At 43.4% G+C, this 22,589-nt stretch overlaps 1 protein-coding gene across 1 annotated transcript in view; it reads left to right on the top strand.

Annotated features, from left to right (window-relative positions):
- The window catches only part of ST3GAL3 (ST3 beta-galactoside alpha-2,3-sialyltransferase 3), a 191,960-nt gene that overhangs the window by 94,028 nt on the left and 75,343 nt on the right, over positions 1-22,589 (top strand). Inside the window, exon 5 of the mRNA XM_049617323.1 lies at positions 20,879-20,971. Coding sequence (XP_049473280.1) covers positions 20,879-20,971 — 93 coding nt within the window. The remainder of the gene's footprint in view (positions 1-20,878; positions 20,972-22,589) is intronic.

Genomic DNA, 22,589 nt, shown 5'->3' with positions numbered 1-22,589 from the left:
CCCTACAGAAGGAGCCACTGCCAGGTTTGAGGGACAAGGAGGCCCTGGGAAGGCTTCTGCTACAGAGCGGAGGATGGCTGAATTGTAGCAGGAGGCAGTGGCCTGTCAGAGATGCTCTGTGGCCTGATGTGCAAAAGACTGCTGTGATCAGGCTTCCTCTGCTGCGTTAACTCCTGTCTCTGCCACTGGCAAACCCCCCGTTCCCGTCTGCCTTTGCGTGTGCTTCTTCTCTGTGCCTGCAATTCCCTTTCCTTGCTGGTCTCCTGGGAAAACTCAAAGACTACCTCTTCCCTGCACAAAATTAACAATCTCTCCCCCTCTGCTTCCTGTGAATTTTCTCCTTCTGCCACCGATTATCTCATTGTAGTATAATGAACTATGTCATAATTATCAATTTATTAAGAGCACAGGCTTAGAGCCAGGCCTGCCTTGGTTCAAATCCCAGATTGCCATTTATTCTCTTTCTGATTTGGGGCAAGCTACTTAGCCACTGTGAGCCTCAGTCCATCTGTAAGAGGAGGACACCAATATACCTACCTCTTAGGGTTATTGTGAGGACTTAACTGAAGTGATTACTTCATAAGGGCTTTCAACTACAGAGAGTCTAATCCTTTCAGAATCCTGCTCTGTTCTGGCCTTCTTGTCCTTTCTAGCACCCAGCCAGCGCTGGTTTATGTTTGTGAGGTGCTCAGTAACCATGGCTGCATGGATGGATGCATGGATGATAGGTGGATGACTGTGCACTTCTCCAGTTAGACTGGGATGCCTTGAGATTGGGCTGTATCCATTCTGTGTGTTCATACCCTTCATGGCACCTCTCACATGGTTGATATGCAGTAAATGGTTGAAAAACTCCCTGTGGCTCCATTCTGTTGTCAGTCACTTTTGTAGTCCCGTGTCCCCTGCCAGCACCAGACTGACATGAAAGATGGGCATTGTGTCTCCTTTCCTCTCTTGCATGAAGCCTTGCCCACAGCCGCTTGTGATGGTGATGGCTGTGCCTACATACAAGACATTGAATCTGGGGCTATTTGGCTTTCCCACTGAATTATCTAGCATCTAAACCCTTTCCCTGGCTTCTGGCATTTTGGCTTTCATGCCTCATACTGTGAATTCAGGCATTGTAATTCTTCCAGCTTTTATACATCACGGAGGCAGCCACGAGGGAAGGATGGTCTGCCCTTTATACCAGGCTAGTAGAGAGATGTCAGCTATATGTTAACATCTGGGGAATGGGGCTCAATTATGCTAGAAAGCCACAGCCTTCACTCTTCGAAAATTCTTAATTTAGTACTCTGGGCAAAAAAAAAAAAAAAATCAAGTATCAGCTAAGCAAGTGAAATGCCACCAGAATGGAAGAGATGTAGTAATTTACCAAGTCAAATCACATCGATGAACAAAAGGCATGTTATTTAGGACATGTTAACTATGGTATTTAAACTGTCTCCAGCAGCGTAAGAAGGGGAATTAGGAGGACACTCCTGCCCTGTTGTCTCAACAGTTGGGTGGTACACAGCAGGCTGATGTGCAGCTTTCTGGTGTGTACCAGGCCAGATCCATGAGCCATTTGAGTCAACTTGGTCTTTAGCCTGGGGAATAACTCACAAGTTAAGGTATAAGCTAGAACTTTCCTGCCTCTGATTGCAAAGACTTTTCCAATCCAGTGCTATCTTTAGAAGAAAGCACAGATGTGTGGAAACGGTCTTTACCTGCTTCCAAGGAGAAGTTTCCAAGTGAACGATTCTGGGTTTTGGAGTTGATCCCTCGGCAGTATCCAGATCTCCTCTTATGAAGTCACCTTCTGTGTTGTGTTCTTTTTTTTTTTTTTTTTTTTTTTTTTAATTTTTGAGAGAGTGAGTGTAAGCAGGGGAGGGGCAGAGAGAGAGACAGGGACAGAGCTTCCGAAGCAGGCTCTGCACTGACAAGCTGACAGCATGAGAACTCACCGACCAAGAGATCATGACCTGAGCTGAAGTCAGACACCCAACCGACTGAGCCACCCAGGTGCCCCTGCTGTGTTGTGTTCTAATTCTAATGCACAGGAAAGGACCTGAACTTGAATCAGAAGAACTAGATTTGAATTCTGCCCCTGCTGCTTAGAATTATGTGACCTTAGGGGCGCCTGGGTGGCTTGGTCAGTTGGGCGTCTGACTTCGGCTCAGGTCATGATCTCATAGTTCATGGGTTCAAGCCCTGCGTCAGGCTCTGTGCTGACAGCTCAGAGCCTGGAGCCTGCTTCACATTCTGTGTCTCCCTCTCTCTCTGCCCCTCCCCTGCTCATGATCTGTCTCTCTCTCAAAAATAAATAAACAATAATTAAAAGAAAAGAATTATGCGACCTTAGATAATTTGTTTTAGCTCTCTGAATACCAGTTTTTTCTTATCAAAAATGTAGATAATAAGATCCACTTCCCAAGGTTTTTAAGGAAGACTAGAAGAAAGGGTTCTACAAAGTATAAATAGATTTATAAATGTGAGCATTTCTTTTTATTTATCGTGATTAGATTCATTTAGATTTTTAAAATTTAATTAATTTTAAAAATGTTTATTTATTTTGAGAGGGAAAGAGGAACAGAGAGAGAGGGAGAGAGAAAATCCCAAGTAGGCTCCGCACTGTCTGTGCAGAGCCTGATGTGGGGCTCGAGCTCACGAACCGTGAAATCATGACCTGAGCCAAAACCAAGAGTTGGATGCTTAACCGACTGAGCCACTCAGGCACCCCAAAAATTATTTAATTTTTAAATCAAACAGATTGTGTGTGTGTGTGTGTGTGTGTGTGTGTGTGTTTACAGAATTGGTTTTTTAAATTGAAGTATAGTTGACATACAGTGTTATATTAGTTTCAGGTGTACAACATAGGGATTTGAAGAGTCCATATGTTACACCTTGCTAACCACAAGTGTAGCTACTGTCTGTCACTATACTTCTGTAGTATAAGAACTCATATGTATAAGAACTCATCTCTTTAAATATTGCCTCTGCCCACCCTCTCTCCACTCCTCTTCTGAAACTCTGATTAAATTGTTAGACCTTTTCATTCTAGCCTCCAGGTCTACTGACATCTCTTCCATATTTTCCATCTTTTGACCCTTTCCACATCAAACTGGAACCCCAAAGGACTTAGCATAGGTGGAGCTAGAAGTTCAACTCAGGTTTCCAGAACTCTTAGTGGATCAGAGCAATAAATTCATTTAAAAAAAGCCACACTTGCTATTTGCAGCCAGGGTTCTCGTCGCTCAGGTGATCTGTGGAACCTCAAGCTGTGAACTTTAATTATATGAGAGTTTAATGTATCCCAGACTGGCAGTGCCGCCAAAGTCCTGGCAGAGGCAAACGCAAACCTGCTCTGGAGGAAGACATGAAATCCCTGCAAATAACCTTTAAAAGAAACAAACAGCTCAGAGTAAAAATAACTGAAGTGCGCAAGGGAACAAGTCTCCATTAGTGAGAACCGTGAAAAACAACAGACAACAGAGGGGGGCCCACAAAGACTTGTGAAATTGGGCTTACCAGACACAGTTGATAAGGCAATTAGATATACTATATTTAAGGAAATAAAGACAAGATTGAGCTGTATACATGGACTAGGGGATTAGAAAAAGCAAAATATTAGGTTGGAAAAACAAAGCTTCTAGAATTAAACACATTTACTAAAATTAAAAACTCAATAGGATTTAGCAGCAGATTAGAGACAACTGAAGACAGCATTAGCAAACTGGAAGATAAGTCAGAAGAAATGAACTATTATGGGTTGGGCAACGTTTTCTGTAAGGGCCAGATGATCGATATGTTAGGTTTTTTGGCTTTATTGTTTCTGTTGCAACTACTCAACTCTGCCGCTGTAACATGAAAACTGCCATGGACGTCACGTAGACAAATGAATAGGTCTGTATTCCAATGAAATTTTATTTATGGATACTGAAATTTTATTATAATTTATATGTGTCATGAAATACTCTTCTGATTTTTATTCTCAACCATTAAAAATAACTCTTAACTCACAGGCCATATGAAAAACAAGATAGTGGGTCAGATTTGGCCCATGAATCATAGTTGCTTGAATTGAGAGTTCTGCACAGATATAGCTGCATAAAAATTGTGTCCCCACCTCAGGTGTTTTTCCATTCTTAAATTCCTAATATAGAGAAATATTCTTTAAATGTCTCTATATCCAGTGATTCTCTACAAATCTGAAAATAGATGCTTTGGATTTTTGTTTGTCTTCACTATATTTCTTGATACCTTTGTGGAAAAAATAGTTTTCCATTTCCTTTGAGAATTCCCTACTGCTCGTATGTATATGACAAGATCATGTGTCAGCACTATGAAAATTACTCAAAATACTTCAATGCAGTGATCTGTCTGAAACTTTGTCTTTTAACTGCAAGCTATGTTGTTGAGGAGGGCAGTGTTTATTGGCAGTTAGAAACATAGGCTATGGTGTCAGACATGGATTTTTAAAGCCCAGTTCCACGTCTTACTTGATATAATCTTGAGAGAGTTATAAAATGGGGATAATAATAATCACCCAAGGATGAGATTCAGCCTATCCTGTACCCTTATCTGTGTCTGCTAAACTAGGAAAAATATAGCCCCAAAATGAGACTTGAACTTCAGCTTGCCTCCTGCTCCATGCCCCAGATTTCATTTTTTCACTCATTCATTTAGCAACTATTTCTTAAGTACCAACTCTGTGCTTTGTAATTGGGATAAAATTGAAAATACTTTTATTTATTAAAAAAAATTTTTTTAATGTTTATTCGTTTTTGAAGGGGGCGCAGAGGGAGAGGGAGACACAGAATTTGAAGCAGGCTTCAGGCTCTGAGCTGTCAGCACAGAGACCGACGAGGGGCTCACTTTCATGACCAGCAAGATCATGACCTGAGCCAAAGTCGGATGCTTAACTGACTGAGCCATCTAGGCGCCCCTGAAAATTCTTTTTTTTTAAGTTTATTTATTTATTTTGAGGGAGAGAGAGAATCCCAATCAGGCTCTGCACTGTCAGCATGGAGCCCCATGTGGAGCTTGAACTCACAAACTCTGAGATCCTAACCTGAGCTGAAACCAAGAGCCAGTGCTCAAATGACTGAGCCACCCAGGCACCCTAAAACTGAAAATTCTAAGCCAAATGAACACCCTTATAAGTTTGATGGGAAAGACTATCCTGTGAGCTAAAGACTTAGTGAATGGGAAGGGAGTAAATGAGAACAGTGAGGGAGGGTAAGGGGTAGTATTTCTGGATAGCACGAACAAGGAACAGGTTCTTGTTTCTGATTTTATCTAATAAGAATGACATACTGGTAGCTGGAAAGATGGAGCACAAAGAGGAGACAAGGGATCCTCAGGTGCATGGAGAACACAGGAAAGAGCAGCCTCCCTCACACAGGGCTGTAGAGGAAATGGCGTTTTCAGGGGAGACCCAGGTTTCTGTGAAAGCAGCAGATGGAAGGGACGTTCACTGGAGAAGCTGAGGATATAAAGGAACAAGGCTTCAGAGAACACAGTGGAAAGTTAGAATATGGGGCAGCGGGGGAGATGTGGGCCACGAAGAAGCAGAGAGCAGTGACTTGAGCATGAGGAAACTGAGAAGGCATAATTGGGGGACTGAACAAGAATAACCAGGATGTGAGGCTGGTGAGCTGGGTTTTGCTGGCCTCAAGATTGCCCAAGAACTAATCTCATATTCCCCTGGGGGTGGACACTCAGGCTGTTGAGTGTATTCAACTACAGTTTGATTGGATGATACCTCCGGGGTGGGGGTGGGTGTCCAGTCTGGTCCCTGGGGAGGCTCTGGGTTCTCTGCAAGTCTGTTGTTTAAAGTTGAGGGTCCTGGGGAAAGTCTCAGGGCTACAGGCTGCTGCCCCAACATTGAGGTAAGCACCTCCTCATTTATTTAACAAACTTCTCCAGCAAGTGCGATGTGGCAAACAGCGTTCTCTGTTCTGAGGATAGCCCAGTGAACAGGATGGTCATTAGGGGCACCTGGGTGGCTCAGTCAGTTAAGCTGTGACTTTGACTCAGATCACGATCTCGCAGTTCGTGAGTTCGAGCGCCATGTCAGACCCGGTGCTGACACCTCAGAGCTTAGAGCCTGCTTCGGATTCTGTGTCTCCCTCTCTCTGCCCCTCCCCCAATCACGTTCTGTCTCTCTTTCTCAAAAATATTTTTTAAAAAGGTCATTAAACAAAAAGTGTAATAAATAAGCAAAGTTTTCGATATCTTGGAAGGTAGTATGTGGCACCGAAGACAGTCGCGCAGGACAAGGAAATGCAAATGAAGAGATTACAGGTTTAAATGGAGTGGTCAGGGCAGGCCTCGTTGAAAGGTGACATCCGAGCAGATGAGGGGAAGAGAGGGGGTTAGGCCTGCCAGTATCCGCAGGAGGAACATTCAGCACAGAACCTGAAGGAAATCTCAGTTATGAGGAATGTGACACCAGGAGCCAGGAATGGAGAGAAGAGCCACCTGGAGCCTTGACGGAGCCAGACCGTGGTGTCCAGGTGTGTGTTTCCTGAGCTGATGTCAGCCTTCAGGGAGCTGGTTTAGTCAAAGGGAGGCTTCATCCACATCAGCTGCATGTGGGTAGGTGCTCTGTGCTCTGGGAGAGCTCCTGTCTACTGCCAGGATGTGGTGTTTTATCGTCACCATATGGGCAAGAGCATGGGGACTTTGGCGCTCTGTCTACTTTCATAATGAATTCTCTGTGAAGACACAAAGATCCGAAAGCCAAAACCAACCATTTTTAACCCCCAAAGGCTTGTGAAAACCAAGCCAACTGTGAAAGGCCTATAAACCCAGAACAGTCTGTAATATACCCCAAGGCCAGTTAACTCTTTCCAGAATGGCCTGCCAAGTCCCTGTGGCTGCATGGGGAAAGTGTTTATTGAACACTTACTGTGTGCCTCATGCTTTTCTTAGAAGATCTCACCAGTCCCGTGACTTTAGATGCTGTATCATCTGAAGCTGGTATCTCCCAAATGCACAGTGCAAGCCTAGTCCTCTTTCCCCATACTTCTGACTCACTTATCCAGTTGTCTTCTTTACTTGGATGTGTGGGCATCTCACACTTAACATGTCCAGAACCAAACCCCTGATTCACAACCCCTGCCTCCCCCCAGAATCTTCCCGACCCCGGTAAATGGTGACTTCATCCTTCCAGTTGCTCAGGAAAAAAACCTAGCATCATGTCTCTGACACTAATCATCAGCAGAGCCTATTGGCTTTACCTTAAATACCTCCAGAGCCAACTGTTCCTCGCTATCTCTGCCACCATCCCTCTGTCCAGACAACCATCGTCTCCTCCATTATTTCACTCCTGGCTGCTTTCATGCTTGCTTCCCGGTGGTCCAGTTCCACACTGAAGCCAAAGTGATCCTGTTCAAGTGTAAGATAGACCTGATTGCTCCTGCGATCAGAACTCTCCAGTGACTTCTCTTAGCTAAGAGCCAGTTTGGTTTTACCATGCTCAACCAAGGCCCCTACATGGTCTAGACTCCTGTTTTCTTAATGACTTTCCTTGTTTATTATACTATACTGGGCCCTTTGCTGTGCCTCAAATCCTCCAGGCCCATTCCCGCCTCAGACTCTTGGCATTCGCTCATTTCTTTGTTTGGGGTGCTCTTCCCCTGACATCTGCCCCACTTTTTCAGAGGTTGGCTCAAATATCCCCTTTCTCAGTGAAGTCTTCCCTGTCCGTCCCATTTAAAGTTGTAGCCACAACCTCCATTGGCATTCATTCCCTGTTCCCTCTACTGTGTCATTTTTCTCTAGGGTGTTTTTTACTGTTGGATATCTATGTTTCACTTACTTGTTGATTGTCTCCTTCCAGTAGAGGGAGGGCAGGTGGAAGGTACTTGTCTGTTTTTTTTCACAACTATTTCTTAGCACATAAAACAGGGCCTAGCACTTAGTGATTGCTCAATAAACATTTGTTGGATAGATGGATGGATGGATGAATTAATTGGTGGACAATTCTATGAAATAGGTGGCATTTAATTTATTTTAGTTTTTAAAGTTTATTTATTTACTTAGAGAGCATGAGCAGGGGAGGGGCAGAAAGAGAGGGAGAGAGAGAAAATCCCAAGCCGGCTCTACACGGTTAGCATGGAGCCCGATGTGGGGTTCGAACCCACAAATTGCAAGATCATGACCTGGGCTGAAACCAAGAGTCAGACTGAGCCACCCAGGCGCCCCTTATTTTATTGTTTTTTAATGTTTTTTAAATTTATTTTTGAGAGAGAGAGAGAATATGCATGCGAGTGGGGGAGGGGCAGAGAGAGAGGGAGAGAGAGAGAATCCCAAGCAGACCCTGTGCTGTCAGTGCAGACCCTGACACTTGATGCCACAAACCACGAGATCATGACCTAAGCCGAAATCAAGAGTTGGGCGCTTAACCAACTGAGCCACCCGGGCGCCCCGAAGTAGGTGGTATTTAAATGCATTTTAACAAATGAGAAAGTAACCATAGAAATAATTTACCTGTGTTCAGAGAACTGTATGTGATCAAGCTAGCATTCTACTCCTTCTCCACCTGGCTCCAAATTTTCTACCCATCCCACTATTCCATAGTGCTTTCTCTTTTTCCCAAATTCACTCTGTCAATTTGATCTTAAGTAAGCATTATAAGGGCAGGAGGTATGAATGTCTTGCTCACAGTTGTATTCCCAGTGCCTTGTATAGTGTTTGTGGCTCACAGTAAATATTCGATAAATGTTAAATTAATTAAGGACAGAGGAAGAGGATGTAAGACAGAATAGTGCCATCTTTAATAACAAAACCCAGGCCCAAGTCTCCATATTGGAAGATTTGGGGGAAATGGAACTGTCACGTGGCCCCTGCCTTTAACCCCGAGTGTCACCATCTCCTGGAGGGTCTCTCACTTCAGGAACTGCCACTACCATTACGTTGATTCCAGAGAGCATAGGTTTTCTTTAATGCTGTCAAAAAGAAAACAACAACAGAAACCTTTTTATCTTGGTTCCTCTAAGCAGAGCTAAAAATATTTCACTAAGAATTAAAAGAGGACAACAGAGAAATAAACCCTGAAAATATAAGAAACTCAAAATAGTAGTCTGTCTCTTCTGTAGACAGCTCAAGCCAGGGCCATACTTAGTTCACAACAGGAGAGCTCAGCATCGCTGGATTTGACTGGGCTTTTTGCCTCACAACTTCTGCCCTGTTTCACAACAGGGCTTCCTGCTATACATCTCGATACCTATATGATCAAGACCCAAAGAGCCACATTCTCACTTTGTAGCTTACCTGGAGCTCTCAGCACAGTGGCTCTTAAACTGGACTACATATTGGAATCACCTGGGGAGCTTAAAAAATTGCTGATGCCTGCATTCTGCCCCGTATAGCTTCTGATGTCATTGGGTTGAGGTGTAGCTTGGGCATTAGGGGTTTTTTAAGCTCTTCGGGTGAGTCCAATATGGGTCCAAGTTGAGAATCATTGCTCTAAAAGATGCTGCCTTCTGTCTGAGGAACTCTCCACTTTCCCAGTTGATTGATACCAAGAGTAAACTCAACTTTGAGGAGAGAGCCCTGCTTGACACACAGGAGTCTGCCCATATACAGTGTCTCTCAACCCAAGTCCTCACCACCCAGAGATTCTGATTTAGTTGATCAGGAATCAGGTGTAGGTGCGTTAAAGTTTAAAAGTTCTCCCAGGTGATTCTAACATGCCAGGGTTGAGAACCATGGGGGTATAGCCTTCAAGTCTGTCACTATAATCAGATCTGACTATATCATAATCGCTATGGCAGAATGTAGTAGTTATATTAGGGTAGTGGGATTGTGGGTACTTTTCTTCCTTTTGAGTTTACATTTTCTGTGTTTCCTCATGTACATTTACAATGAAAAGATGTATTTGGATGTGCCTTCTTTTCTGTAATTTTTTTCAAACTTTCATAATCTCTAGGTCTCTAAACACTGTTTTCAAAAACATATATTAATTTTTGCTAACATATATTAGGTTTTGCTAATCTGGTTTTTCTTTATGGTCTTTTAAATTCTGAATCAGTTGGAGAGTTTTCTGTATATCCTATTAGCCTGTTTAAGTATCTCATCCTTATCTACAATTGAAATTAATATTTGTGTAAAGGCTTAATATTCAATATTTATCTTTGCTGGGCTGTCAAATCTCCAGGAGATCTGAGGGTGAGACATGAGAAGTCTGGAAGAATGGGCCGGCCAAATCATGCAGGGCTTTAGATATAACAGTAAGAAGTTTAGGCTTCATCTTGAGGTCAGAAGATGCCATTGAAATATTTTAAGCTGGTGAAAAACATCATCAGTTTTGACCCGTAGGAAGATGACTTGGGCTGCTGATTGGAGAGGACAGAAGTGTAAAGAGATGTAATACTTAGGAGGCCATCAAAGAAGTAGAGAGCAGAAATGAGTAGAGAAAATCAGCAAAACCCACAACTGGTTCTTTGAAAATATTAATGAAATTGAGAAACCTCTAGCCAGGCTAACCAAGAAAAAAGAGAGAAGATACAAATGACTAAGATCAGAAATAAAAGGGGGATCATCAGTACTGATCCCATGGATATTAAAAGGATAATAAAAGAATAGTGTGAACAACTGTGTAAAGGCATATTTGATAACTTAGGGGAAATGGACCAATTCCTTGGAAGACACAAACCATCAAAACTCACACAAGAAGAAATAGATCATCTGAATAAGCCTGTATCTACTAAAGAAACTGAATCAAAATTTAATAACCTAAAACAGAAAACACTACACTCAGTTGGTTTCACTGGTGAATTCTATCAAACATTTCAGGAAAAGATGATCCCAGTTCTCTACAGTCTCTTCCAGAAAATAGAAGCAGAGGGAACACTTCCTAACTTGTTCTGTGAAGCTAGCATTATCCTAAAACCAAAACTAGATGAAGACATTATACAAAAGGTGGTGCCTGGCTGGCTCATTTGGGAAAGTGTGAGACTCTTGATGTTGGGGCCATAAGTTCAAGCCCCATGTTGGGGGTAGAGTTTACTTTGAAAAAAGACATCATAAGAAAGGAAAACCACAGACTGTTATCTTTTGCTAACATAAAAATCCCAACAAAATATTAGCATATTGAATCCAATAATATGTAAGAAGAATCAAACACTCCAACCAAGTAGGATTTATTCCAAGTATGCAAGCCTGCTTCGACATTAGCAAATCAGTGACTGTATTCCATCATATGAACAGGCTGAAGGAGAAAAATCATATGATCATACCTATAAGATGCAGAAAAAGCACTTGATAACAATCCAACATCCAATCATGATTTTACAAAAAAACTGTCAGCAAACTAGGAATAGAGTATGGTAAAGAATACTTATAAAAAAACCTGTAGCCAACGTCATGCTTAATGATGAGAAACTAAATGCTTTCCCCCAAGATTGGGAAAAGGCAAGAATGTCCCCTTCACCACTCCTTTCCAGTGTTATACTCTAAGCTCCAGCTAATTCAATAAAAAAAGAAAAGGAATTAAAAGGCGTAGAGATTGGGAATGAAGAAATAACACTGTCTTTGTTCACAGATGACACGATTGTCTATGTAGAAAAACCCAGGGACTTGCCAAAAACTCCTGGAGCTAATTAGCAATTATAGCAAGATTATAGGATATGAGGCTAATAATATACAAAAGTCAGTTGTTTTCCTATATTGGAATTTGGCATTAAAAGCACAGTATCATTTATATTAGCAAGCACACATGCAAAGAAAGACTTAGGCATAAATCTAACTGCACACACACACACACACACACACACACACACACACCTGCACACCCCTACCTATTTGCAGAAGTTTGGAGACAGCCAAGTAAGTTGGAGAAAATAATCCAAGTAAGAAAAATAAAAGGAACAATTTTTCATCATTAGATTAGTGAAATGATACTAATTCAGATGATCTAGAAGTAGTAAAAACAGAAATCAAGCATTACAACAGTAGGAACAGTAACTCACATTTGTATAACCTTTCAAAGAATGCTCTGACATACATTGTTGCAGGAAATCATTTGATCTTTCCATCAACTCTATAAAATATGTATTATTACAGCTATTACAAGAGTTAAGGAAACCGATTACCTACCTGAGGTTACACAGCTAGTAAGTGAAGAGCTGGTTACTTAAATTCAAGTCTTTTTACGTTTATGCCCATTACAGTTTATACCAAAGAAAGCAAGAGCTTTGGTGAGAGCAGAGAATGGATTTTAGAGTCAGTTTGTCTTGTCAAAAATGAGAATAATACTTAAAGTAGGGCTTCTCTAAGGGTGTGCAGAGCCCTGGCTAAATATTTTTTGTAATGCCTTTGGTGTGTAAACATGTTGATGGGTCCATGTGAAATACATTGATTTACTGATGAGGATTTAGAACAATGGGGAAAGGAGATACTTATGTATTTGTTTATTACCTAATCAGTATACATGACAGTTCTTCATAGTATCCAGACACCATGTCTTTCTGTTCAGGTTCAGGAACCATCTCTTCGTGTATTTTACGGTCCATTGCATCATTCCTGGCTAATTCACATCTCCCACAAGAAAAAGCTAATAATACTGTTACTATTCATAGTAGCCATGGCTGTCTGAAACCTGTTTTATAGAATGGTATAGGGGCGCCTGGGTGGCTCAGTCAGTTAAGCTTCCAACCATCTCAGGTCATGATATTGCAGTCCATGGGTTTGAGCCCCAAGTCAAACTCTATGCTGACAACTTGGAGCCTGGAGCCTGCTTCAGATTCTGTGTCTCCGTCTCTCTCTAACCCTCCTCTGCTCGCTCTCTCTGTCTGTCTCTCTCAAAAATGCATAAACATTTAAAAATTAAAAAAAAAAAGAATGGAAACAGTATAGATCTTCTTTCTCTTCAGTTCTCCAGTACCATTTATGTCATGCTAGTTATATCATTACTCATGATGCTTCATTATCTTTATCCTTTGTGCTGCCCGTGAATACTGGCTTCCATTGACTCTCAAAGGTTGTGACTGTGCTTTGTTGACAATGGCCACAAATGCAAGTCTTACCCAGAGTATGCAGGGGAAATGTGAATTGCAGTTAGTTTTCTAGTCATGTTAACTTTATCATTTGAACCTATCGGGACTGAATCATGGAGAAATAGAAAATCTGAACAGACCAATTGCTAGTAAGGAGATTGAATTGGTCATTAGAAACTCCCAGAAAACAAAAGTCCTGGACCAAATGGCTTCACTGGCGAATTCTACCAAACATCGAAAGAAGAATTCATATCAATTCTTCTCAAACTTTTCCGAAAACTAGAGGGGGTGGGGAACACTTCCAAACTCACTTTATGAGGCCAGTATTACCCTGATATCAAAACCAGACAAAGACACTACAAGAAGAGAAAATTACAGGCCAGTTTTCCTTGCGAACATAGATGCAGAAATCCTCAACAAAATTTTAGCAAACTAAATTCAACAATACATTGAAAAGATCACACACCATGACTAAAATGGGATTTATTCCAGGGACGCAAGGATGGTTTACCATCGCAAATCAATTAGTGTGATATACCACAGTAACAAAATGAAGGATAAAAATTAAATGATCATCCCAATAGATGCAGACAAGGCATTTGACAAATTTCAACATCCGTTCATAATAAAAGCTGTCAAAAAAGTGAGTATAGAGGGAATTTACCTCAACAAAATGAAGGCCATAAATGACAAGCCCACAGCTAACACCATACTCAACAATAAGAAGCTGAAAGCTTTTCCTTTAAGATCAGGAAGAAGATAAGGATATCCATTCCCACCATTTTTCTTCGTCATACTATTTGAGGACCTAGCCAAAACAAGCAAGAAAAAGAAATAAAGGCATCCACATCAGAAAGGAAGAAGTGAAACTGTCTGTATTTGCAGATGACATGATATTATATGGAAAAGATCCTGAAGACTCCACCGGAAAACTGTTAGAACTAATACACAAACTCAGTAAAGGCGCAGGATACAAAATTAATACACAAAGTCAGTTGCATTTTCATGCAGCAATAACTATCAGTAAGAGAAATTCCTTCAAAGTCCGTTTACGGTTGCCTCAAAGAATAAAATACCTAGAAATAAATTTAACCAAGGAGGTGAAAGACCTGTACCAATAGACTATAAGACTTAGATGAAAGAAGTTGAAGTAGACACAAATAAACGCAAAGGTATTACATGCTCTTGGATTGGAAGAATTAATATTGTTAAAATGTCGACTACCCAAAGCAATCAACAGTTTCAGTGCAAACCCTATCAAAATTTATCATTTGAAATTTTATAGTGTTAAAAATAGAACAGTACATCTTCCAACCATGTCTTCTTTTGGACTCATGCCTGAATCTAAGGGCTGTACTGCTTTAGAGGATTATTGTAAAGCTAAATTAAAAAACTAGGTCAACTATTAGCACATGGCTTGTGCTCAATAAATGTTAGTTTCCATGTTCTTTCCACTACCATCCTTAAAGAGGATGTGGTTGTTTGTTTGTTTTTTTTTCCAAATAAATGAAATGTAGAAACAAAATTGAATTGGAGCATTTCCAATAGATCCCTGACGGAGAGTCTCTGTGAGCATTGCCTATACAGTTCAGGCTAACGCGTTTGCAAGAGATTACTGGAGGACGTCTTCTCAGCCAAAATGACATAAATGACAAGATCCTGGAGACAAAAATAAACTGCAGTTATGTCAGCTCCAGAGTCACTGATCAAACAGCAGAGTGGCCTGGTGTGTTGAAAAGGTATTACGGTGCGCAGTAAGTAGCAAGAGCTGAAAGGCAGGTCCTCTAGAGCTGAGAAATACCACAAATTCCACATGGCTCAGATGAAGCAGTCCCTCTGCCTTAACGTGATGAAAGAGACATAAGCCAGTGCTGCCAAGTTTATTATAGGTCACTGTAAGTGGGGCAGAACCTATATGGAAGCCCTGGTCTGCATTGGGAGTTCACAAGAGCAGACGGTTGGTGATGCCCAGGGAAGGATGGATCCACAACTCCCGAATGTGGGTAAATGAAGAGACTAATGATAATGTAGGAAGAGCCAGCAGATCCATAATAATGAAGTCAGACAGAAGAGGTAGTCAGAGGAGATAGAAATTGTCCTTAAGGAGAAAAGTTTCCATCTTGGAGCTTGAAAGGATCTGTGGCAGTATTAAGTACCCTTCCTTACATGAAGTCTACTTCAGAAAAAAATAAAAATGAAAATGTTTAATGACAGAATAGGATTACTAAAACTAATCTAAGCTGCTTCTGCCATTTCCCAAGTCCTGTTCCAGGAACAGCCCTTTAGTAAATGGAGAAATGCACCATCAGGAAGGTCAGAGAAGAGAGTATTGAAGAAGCAGTGGTCGGACCCACCCTGGGCTGAGGGTTCTCATCTGTGTGTTCGTGCAAGTCCTCCAACAGTAATGTTGGCCAGCTTTGATTAAATAACTATGCTTGCATGAAAGGACATTAATATTTATTAACTGTTCCTTGTCAGGCATTGTGTTGAGTGTTCTCTATGTGGTCTTGTTTCATTTTCATGGCCAGTTCCTGTACTCTACATCAGTGAACTAGTGTCTGAATGAAGGAAGAGACATAGTAGGGGGCTGATCTGATTTCAGTCCTTTCTGGGAGGGTTCTAGAAATTAGATCATTGACTGGAATATAGAGGCCTAGGAAGAACCCTCAAAGTCCCATCTCCATTTCCCCCAGCCATCACCACTGCTTCCCCCCCACTTTTTATTAATTAACCTTCCAGTTGTCAAAGTAATCAGTTGAGTTCAGTCCAATATGCATGGTACTCTGTGCCATGCACCACACTCAGTTTTCGTGGTGTACGAGAGAAAGATCATTTAAATGGATAGTTACTCTTTAGTGTGGTCAATGCTAGGCTATAACCAGGTCTTAGTCATCATCGTATCCCTAATCCCAGGCCAGTGTCTGGGCACAGACAACAACAACAACAAGGCTGTTACAGTTAATATGTATTGAGAGAAAACCAAGTGCCTTGGCATTGTAGTAAGCACTTTATTATCTTTTTTAAAATATAAATAACTGTAGCAATTTTATTCAAAATCATCAAAAACTGGAAGGAGCCAAGATATCTGTCAAGGTGAATGGATACATGAAGAGTGGGGCATCCATACAATTAAATAATATTCAGTGATTAAAACAAATGAACATTAAGCTACGCAAAGACCTGGATGCAATTTATTTTTTGTTGTTGTTGTTGTTTTGTTTTTGTATTTATTTGTCATGTCTTTTTTTTTTTTTAAGTTTATTTTGAGAGAGAGAGAGAGAGAGTGAGCACAAGTGGGGGAGGGGCAGAGAGAGAAAGAGAGAGAATCTGAAGCAGGCTTCCTCCTGCCAGCGCAGAGCCCAGTGCTGGGCTTGAATTCATGAACCATGAGATCATGACCTGAGCTGAAACCAAGAGCTAGATGCTTAAATGACCAAGCCACCCAGGTGCCCCTGTCATGTCTTTTTTTTTTTTTTTTTTTAATTCTAGTTAGTTAAACACACTTTATTCTTAACATAATTCTCAGTACAATTGTATGAGTATAATCCCAGTTTTTCAAGATGTGGAAGTTAAGGCACAGAGCAATTAAATAACATGCCCAAAGTCAAACAGCGAGGAAGGGATAGAGCCAGGTTACAAATCCAAGCAGAGTGTCTCTTTCGCCTCTAAATATTTGTTACATGAATGCATGCATGCATGCATGAATGAATGAGAGGGAGGAAGGGAAGGAGGAAGGGAGAGAAGAGTGTGGGAACAAGTGAGCGAGCTAAGGTGAAAGTCAGCAAAGCGAAATGGGGTCCACAGGCAGGTAGGTTGGTTCTGCCAGGGAGGGGAAAAAATTTTTACAAAGTTTCATAAAGGGGTGGTGCTTAAACTGAGTGTTGCAAGATAAAGAGGTAGTCATGGGCCAGGGCAGGGCAGGGCAGGGCGAGCAGAGGAAGGCCAACCCTCTTACTTCTGTATTAGGTCCTTTCCCCCCTCACCTCTTCTAGGACATTTCTCCTATGGCCATCCTCTCTCTATCACATCAGGAATTTCCCTCTTATTCCAGCCAGCTTACAAACATGCTAAGCTAATTTCTAACCTCAAAAACGTCTCTCCCTGCTTCTTCCCTCATTGCCCCATTTCTGTGTCTTCCTTTATAGCAAAACTCCTAAAAATAGTAGTCTGTATTCCATGACTCCACTTTTTCTGTGTTCTCTTAAACCCAATGAAATCAGCATTTCACCCCCACTCTCCAGTGAACCAGCTTTTGTCAAGGTCAAGAGTAACCTCCCTATTGCCAAAGCCAGCTGTTGATCCAATGGCCACACCTCACCAGGCCTCCCACTGTGTTGCACTGGGTTGGTTCCTGTGTCCTTCTTGAGACACTTCCTCCCCTCGGCAACTGAGAGAGCACTCTCTCCAGATTAGTGTCTGTCTCCTGGACTTTTCCTTTCAGCCTCTCGCTGCCTCCTCGCCTCCCAGACATTGATCCTTAAAAATGCACACGTTGGTCAGAGCACTCGCCCTCTGGGAATCCTTCAGTGACCCTCCCCTACCACAGAATTCAAACTAGAGCCAAGTGTTCAAAGCCTCCATGATCCGATGCCTGCCTCTGGCATCTCATCTTTCACATAACATTTGGGTGGCACTCTGTAGGACAGCCAGCCCCTTCACGTGCACTTTCTCGCCACATCCTCCCAAGATCCCTGGGAAGTGAGTGGTTCCCATTTGCAGATGAGAAAGCTGAGAATCAGAGTTTCATCATTGCCCAAGGTCACACAACTTACCAGTGTCCCCTGGACACTGAAGTTTCTGATCCCAGATCCTATGCTCTTCTCATTTACAACCCTTTGCTTGGCCTGATCCTTAAACTCCATGCTCTGGGGTGAAGCAGGGGAGTGGATGTTTGGTTCCTTCTTTTGGGTTCCAGTCTGTCCATCTGGATTTCCTCTTGAGTACAGTGGTTTACACTCTTCACCCCAGGGGCTTGGTCGTCACGTTTGCAGGACAATGGGTGCTCTTACTGGTTGAAATGCTAAATCTCCCAAAATGAAAGGCCAGCTGCAGAGTTTGAGAGGAACAAGGGCTGAATGATTTGATCAGACATCTGTGGGGGCCTCCTGGCATTTGGAGTGTGAGTGCCTTAGAGAAACTAACTATTCTGGCCTGAGGGAGTTGGCGACTGTTAATCTTGGTGGTTTTGACCGCTAACTGCCCCAGAGGTCCCAGCCTGCTGTATGACTCAGAATCCCCAACACTCCCCCTATTCTTCTCCCACTGGGATAGTCAGGAGGCCATTGCTAAGGCATTTTAATTTGGTAATAACTTGACATGGCCCACTGTCCCCGGGGCTGTATGTTTTAGAAGTTACTGTTGCTTTCTAAATGGAGGTGGGGGGGGTTGATTTAGAGGTGCTCATCCTTGACATCTGACTACCTTGCACTGTCATGGGAAGAGCCTTCCGGGGTAGGTTCTGGCTTCCTTGTGCTCCAGCTGGCCGGTGCCCCCCTCTTTTCCATGATAGATTACCTGAGTCCATGGATCTTGGACTGCCCATAGCCCTTATTCCAGAAGCACCTTGCCAGAGGTGGACGATGTAAGCCAGAGAGAGGAAAGATGGGGCCAAAGGTTTATCTGTTGTTGTATATCTGTGTCTGTGGTACACCGTGTTAGAGGGGCAGCTGCTGTCCGTCTTTCGTCCTCAGTGTGAAACTTTCTGGAATTCAGGAAGAGCACAGGAATCCACTGCTACAAGGCAGGACACAGAGAGTGGGGGATTGGGAGACTCACAACACCTCACTGCTTGTAGACACGCTGTCGGAGAGCTGTGTGAGGCTTTCTTGACCCTCTTCTCTACCCCTGTCCATTGGCGCTCACCACTTATGTGCTGTCCCTGGACTCTGTGCTTCCCTCTGTGATGGCCCTTACCACGATCCGCACTGGTGGTACTTCCATGTGAAGAGCTCCTTTACTGATGTCTACCACTTACGCGCTATAGGATCTTGGATAAGTCTCTTTCTCTTTCTGGGCTCACGTGTAAGTGGATAACTAATAGCACCTACTCACATGGCTGTTGAAGACGTAATTGAAAAAAATCTGTATTTCAGTCACTGCACCTAGTCTCAGAGCTTTCCTCAAGCTCACGAAGTATGCTGAAGTTTCTGTTTTGTTTCGGAAATACAGTTGTTTATATAAGAAAATACTGTTACGTAAATTCTCTTGTTAAACCTCTGACTTTTCTTTTGCCTACCAAATAAAGTCTCGACTCTGGCTTATTACTCAGCATTTGTATTTGCATTTCGGGCTTTACATTTCACTGGTAGGAAATGCTAAAAAAAATTGTAGATTTCCAGAAGAAACGCACACGGATGCAGATGGGTTTGTCTAAATTCAGTGAGCAATTACTCTGTGCAAGGCCCTGGGCTAGGCCCGCAGGGGCATAGGAGTGAATCGCACATGACACATGCTAGGCAGTGGCATCATCGTTTCTGGCTGTCTAGTATAGGCGCCAGCCCCCTTCCCCCCAGGCCTGCCCCACCCAGTTCCTGCAGCAGCCCCGAGGGAAGACTTACCACGGGGGGCCCCAGCACAGTAGAGCAGCTGGGCACCAGCATGTTGGCGGCAGGCCCAAGGGTGGAGGCGGGGGAGGTTGGGCCTGGGAACTGGCAGCCAGCCAGGGCTCTCTCAGGTGCCCCAGCATGCAGGGCCGCCAGCCTCAGCAGTCGCTGAATGTGTCCTGTTCTTCCACGGCGGTTTTCTCTAAACTGCACTGGCACGGATTTTGGTGGCAAGGCGGTGACTCTAGCCCCACATCGAACACATAAGGGCACTGAAGCCCAAAGACGTGAAGTGACTCGACTACAGTCACACAGCAACAAAGCCGGGGCTGGAACACACAGGTCTTCTGAAAAAATTTTCAGCAAATATGCAGCAAACACTCTAGAGGGCTTGTGGGCTCTCGAGACTGTCTTGTTTTCAGTACAAGTGCAATGAGACTATCAGAGTCATTTTGTTCCTTCAGAAAATTATAGGCATCTTCTGTGGGCCCATCTCTGCACAAGGTACTGGGGATGCAGGGTTAAATCAGACTCTGACCTTGGGAGTTCACAGTATGATGAGGGAGACAAACTACCAACAGTTACAGTATAGTATGGCAAGTGCCTCTGGGGATAAGCATGTAATGTGGGTGACGGGGGACAGACTGTGGAGCACAGAAGAGGCACTTAGCCCAACCTGGGGGCCAGGGAGTTACTCCCAGTGAAGCTGAGACCTAAGCTTAGTTGTGAAGGACCAGTCGGCATAGCCAGGTGGAGAAGGACAAGGAGGAACATTCTGGGCAAAGAGAATAGGAAAGCAGCAGAGCATCCTCAACTAAACATCTAACGGTTACAGCAATAGTCCCAACATATATTTGACCTATATTCAGGATACTGAGAGTGTTTCCCACTGGCGGGATCATAGTATATGTGGAGAGAGTAGAGGCAGGTGTGGCTGGGCGTGTACAACCCCACAATGAAGCTTGAAAGGGCAGGTGCCTGTGACTGTCAAAGCCTGGGCAGCTCTCTCCCTAGGTCTGCAGGCTCCATATTTCTAGTCTGGGAGCCTGGATGGAGTTCGTGATTTCCTTGGTATTAAGCTTGCTGCAAAACCCAGCAAGTTCCTTTTGCCAAATTCTGTACAGGGGCCTTGCTAATTTATCTACCTATATTCTTTTAGAATTTTTGGTTTGGGTTCCCCACTCCCCCCCTCCCCCCGCCCTGAAGCCTTGGTGTGGAAAAGGGGCTGAAAGGCTGATTGTAGAGAATGAAGCGTTATTCAAGGTTCAAACAGCTACAGCTCTTTAAGAACTAATACCCCACTGACTGCTCAGTGCCTGGCAAGCTGTGACTTTCCTTTTCTTCCCATAGGCCTGCTGAGTTAGCCACCAAATACGCAAACTTTTCAGAGGGAGCTTGCAAGCCTGGCTATGCTTCAGCCTTGATGACTGCCATCTTTCCTCGGTAAGTGTTCCTATTTCTTCCTGCTGCCCAGACAGCCTGGTCCATGGCCCAGGAGTCAGAAACTCTATGCTGTGCAAGTGATGTGCTCTGAGAAAGCGAAATTCTGGTGTAACTTACTGCCCTGTGTCCTTGAGTCTGTGGGTGCCTGGAGAGGACTTGTTTCGGGTTGGTTCCTACCCCAGTCCCACTCTGTGCCCTTGCTGTACCTTACCCCCATCCTGTCTCTGGAGCTTGCACCTGCCAGCACAGCCTGTTTCTGTGGAGGGGAGGGGACAGGTAGAACCTGCGTGGCACTCCTTGGAAGCCAGGTACCCAGAGGCAGCCAGATAAGCCTCCTCAGCATAGAAGCTCCAAGTCATAGCATCAAAACTACGTGGCTTCAGGGAAGCATATCCAAATAAAGCAGGGAACAAAGAGAGGTTTCTGAGCCTGGCCTGGCTGTTCTGGCACCTTCTCTCTTTGCCCGTTTTGCATTCTGGAGTTCCTGATTTCCTGATAACCAAGCTTGCTGGAAGAAACTGTGCCAAACCCTGGGAGTTTCTTTGACCATATTCTGCTGAGGGGCCTTGCTTACATATCTGCCTTTTCCTCTTGAGTTTTCTTTCCATGAAGCTACAGTGTGGAGAAGGACCTGATGTGCCAAGATGGGCTTGTCTGCAGTCTGGAGTGTAGTGAGACTGCCAGGGTCATTTTGTTCCTTCAGAAAGTTATCGGAGTGTCTGACTTAGAGGAGCTGGAGGAAAGGCCGCTCAGGACCCTCTGGGAGTGGGGATGCAGCACTTGGACCACAGGGGAGCCCTTGGGGTGGCCTCCTGGGGTGGGGTCCGTTCACTGGGGGAAGGGCTTACATCCCATCCCTGAGAAGGCTGAGGTTAGGGCATACAACGTGCTTGCCGAGGAAGCCTGAGAAACAACTTGCCCCAAAGTAGATCCAGAATATGTGGTTTTTATGCTCCTTTTCTTTTTCTAATGGGAGTGATGGAAGCTCCTTGTCTAAAACAGGGGCTCTGCTGAATATCTGGTGTTCAGATAGAGATCTCTTTGTCTAGGGTCTGCCTTCTGACTTGCTTCCAAATATTTTTCTTCCCCCAGCTATTTATTGAGCACCTCGTAAGTGTCTGGTATTATGTTCCATATTCTTATACATCTTTTCTTAGGTTTACTTGACTCAGTGCCTTGGGCCAGACACCTACGAGTTTTCCTTGACCTGGATATAGGTGTTGGGTTTTGTTTTGTTTTTTTTACTTTTTCTTTTTTCTTTCTTTCTTTATATATATTTTAAAATGTTTATTACTTTTGAGATAGAGAGCACCCCTGGGGGAGGGATAGAGAGAGTGGGGGACAGAGGATCTGAAGCAGGCTCCACACTGACGGCAGTGAGCCTGACGTGGGGCTAGAACTCATGAACCACGAAATCATGACCTGAGCCGAAGTGGGATGCTCAACCGACTGAGCCACCCAGGCACCCCTTTACTTTTTATAATTGAAAGTAATGCAAGCATACGGTCAAAAAAATAATAACTGAAAATGTGCAAAGGGGTATTTGCTCTCACTCTAGATCCCCAGAGATAGCCAATTATTACCCAGACAGCCTGGGTAATATAAATAGAAATATCAT

This window comes from Panthera uncia, assembly GCF_023721935.1.
Source record: "Panthera uncia isolate 11264 chromosome C1 unlocalized genomic scaffold, Puncia_PCG_1.0 HiC_scaffold_4, whole genome shotgun sequence".
NCBI lineage: Eukaryota > Metazoa > Chordata > Mammalia > Carnivora > Felidae > Panthera > Panthera uncia.
Note: the sequence above shows the minus strand (reverse complement) of the source record. Positions and strands in the feature narration are given on the sequence as shown.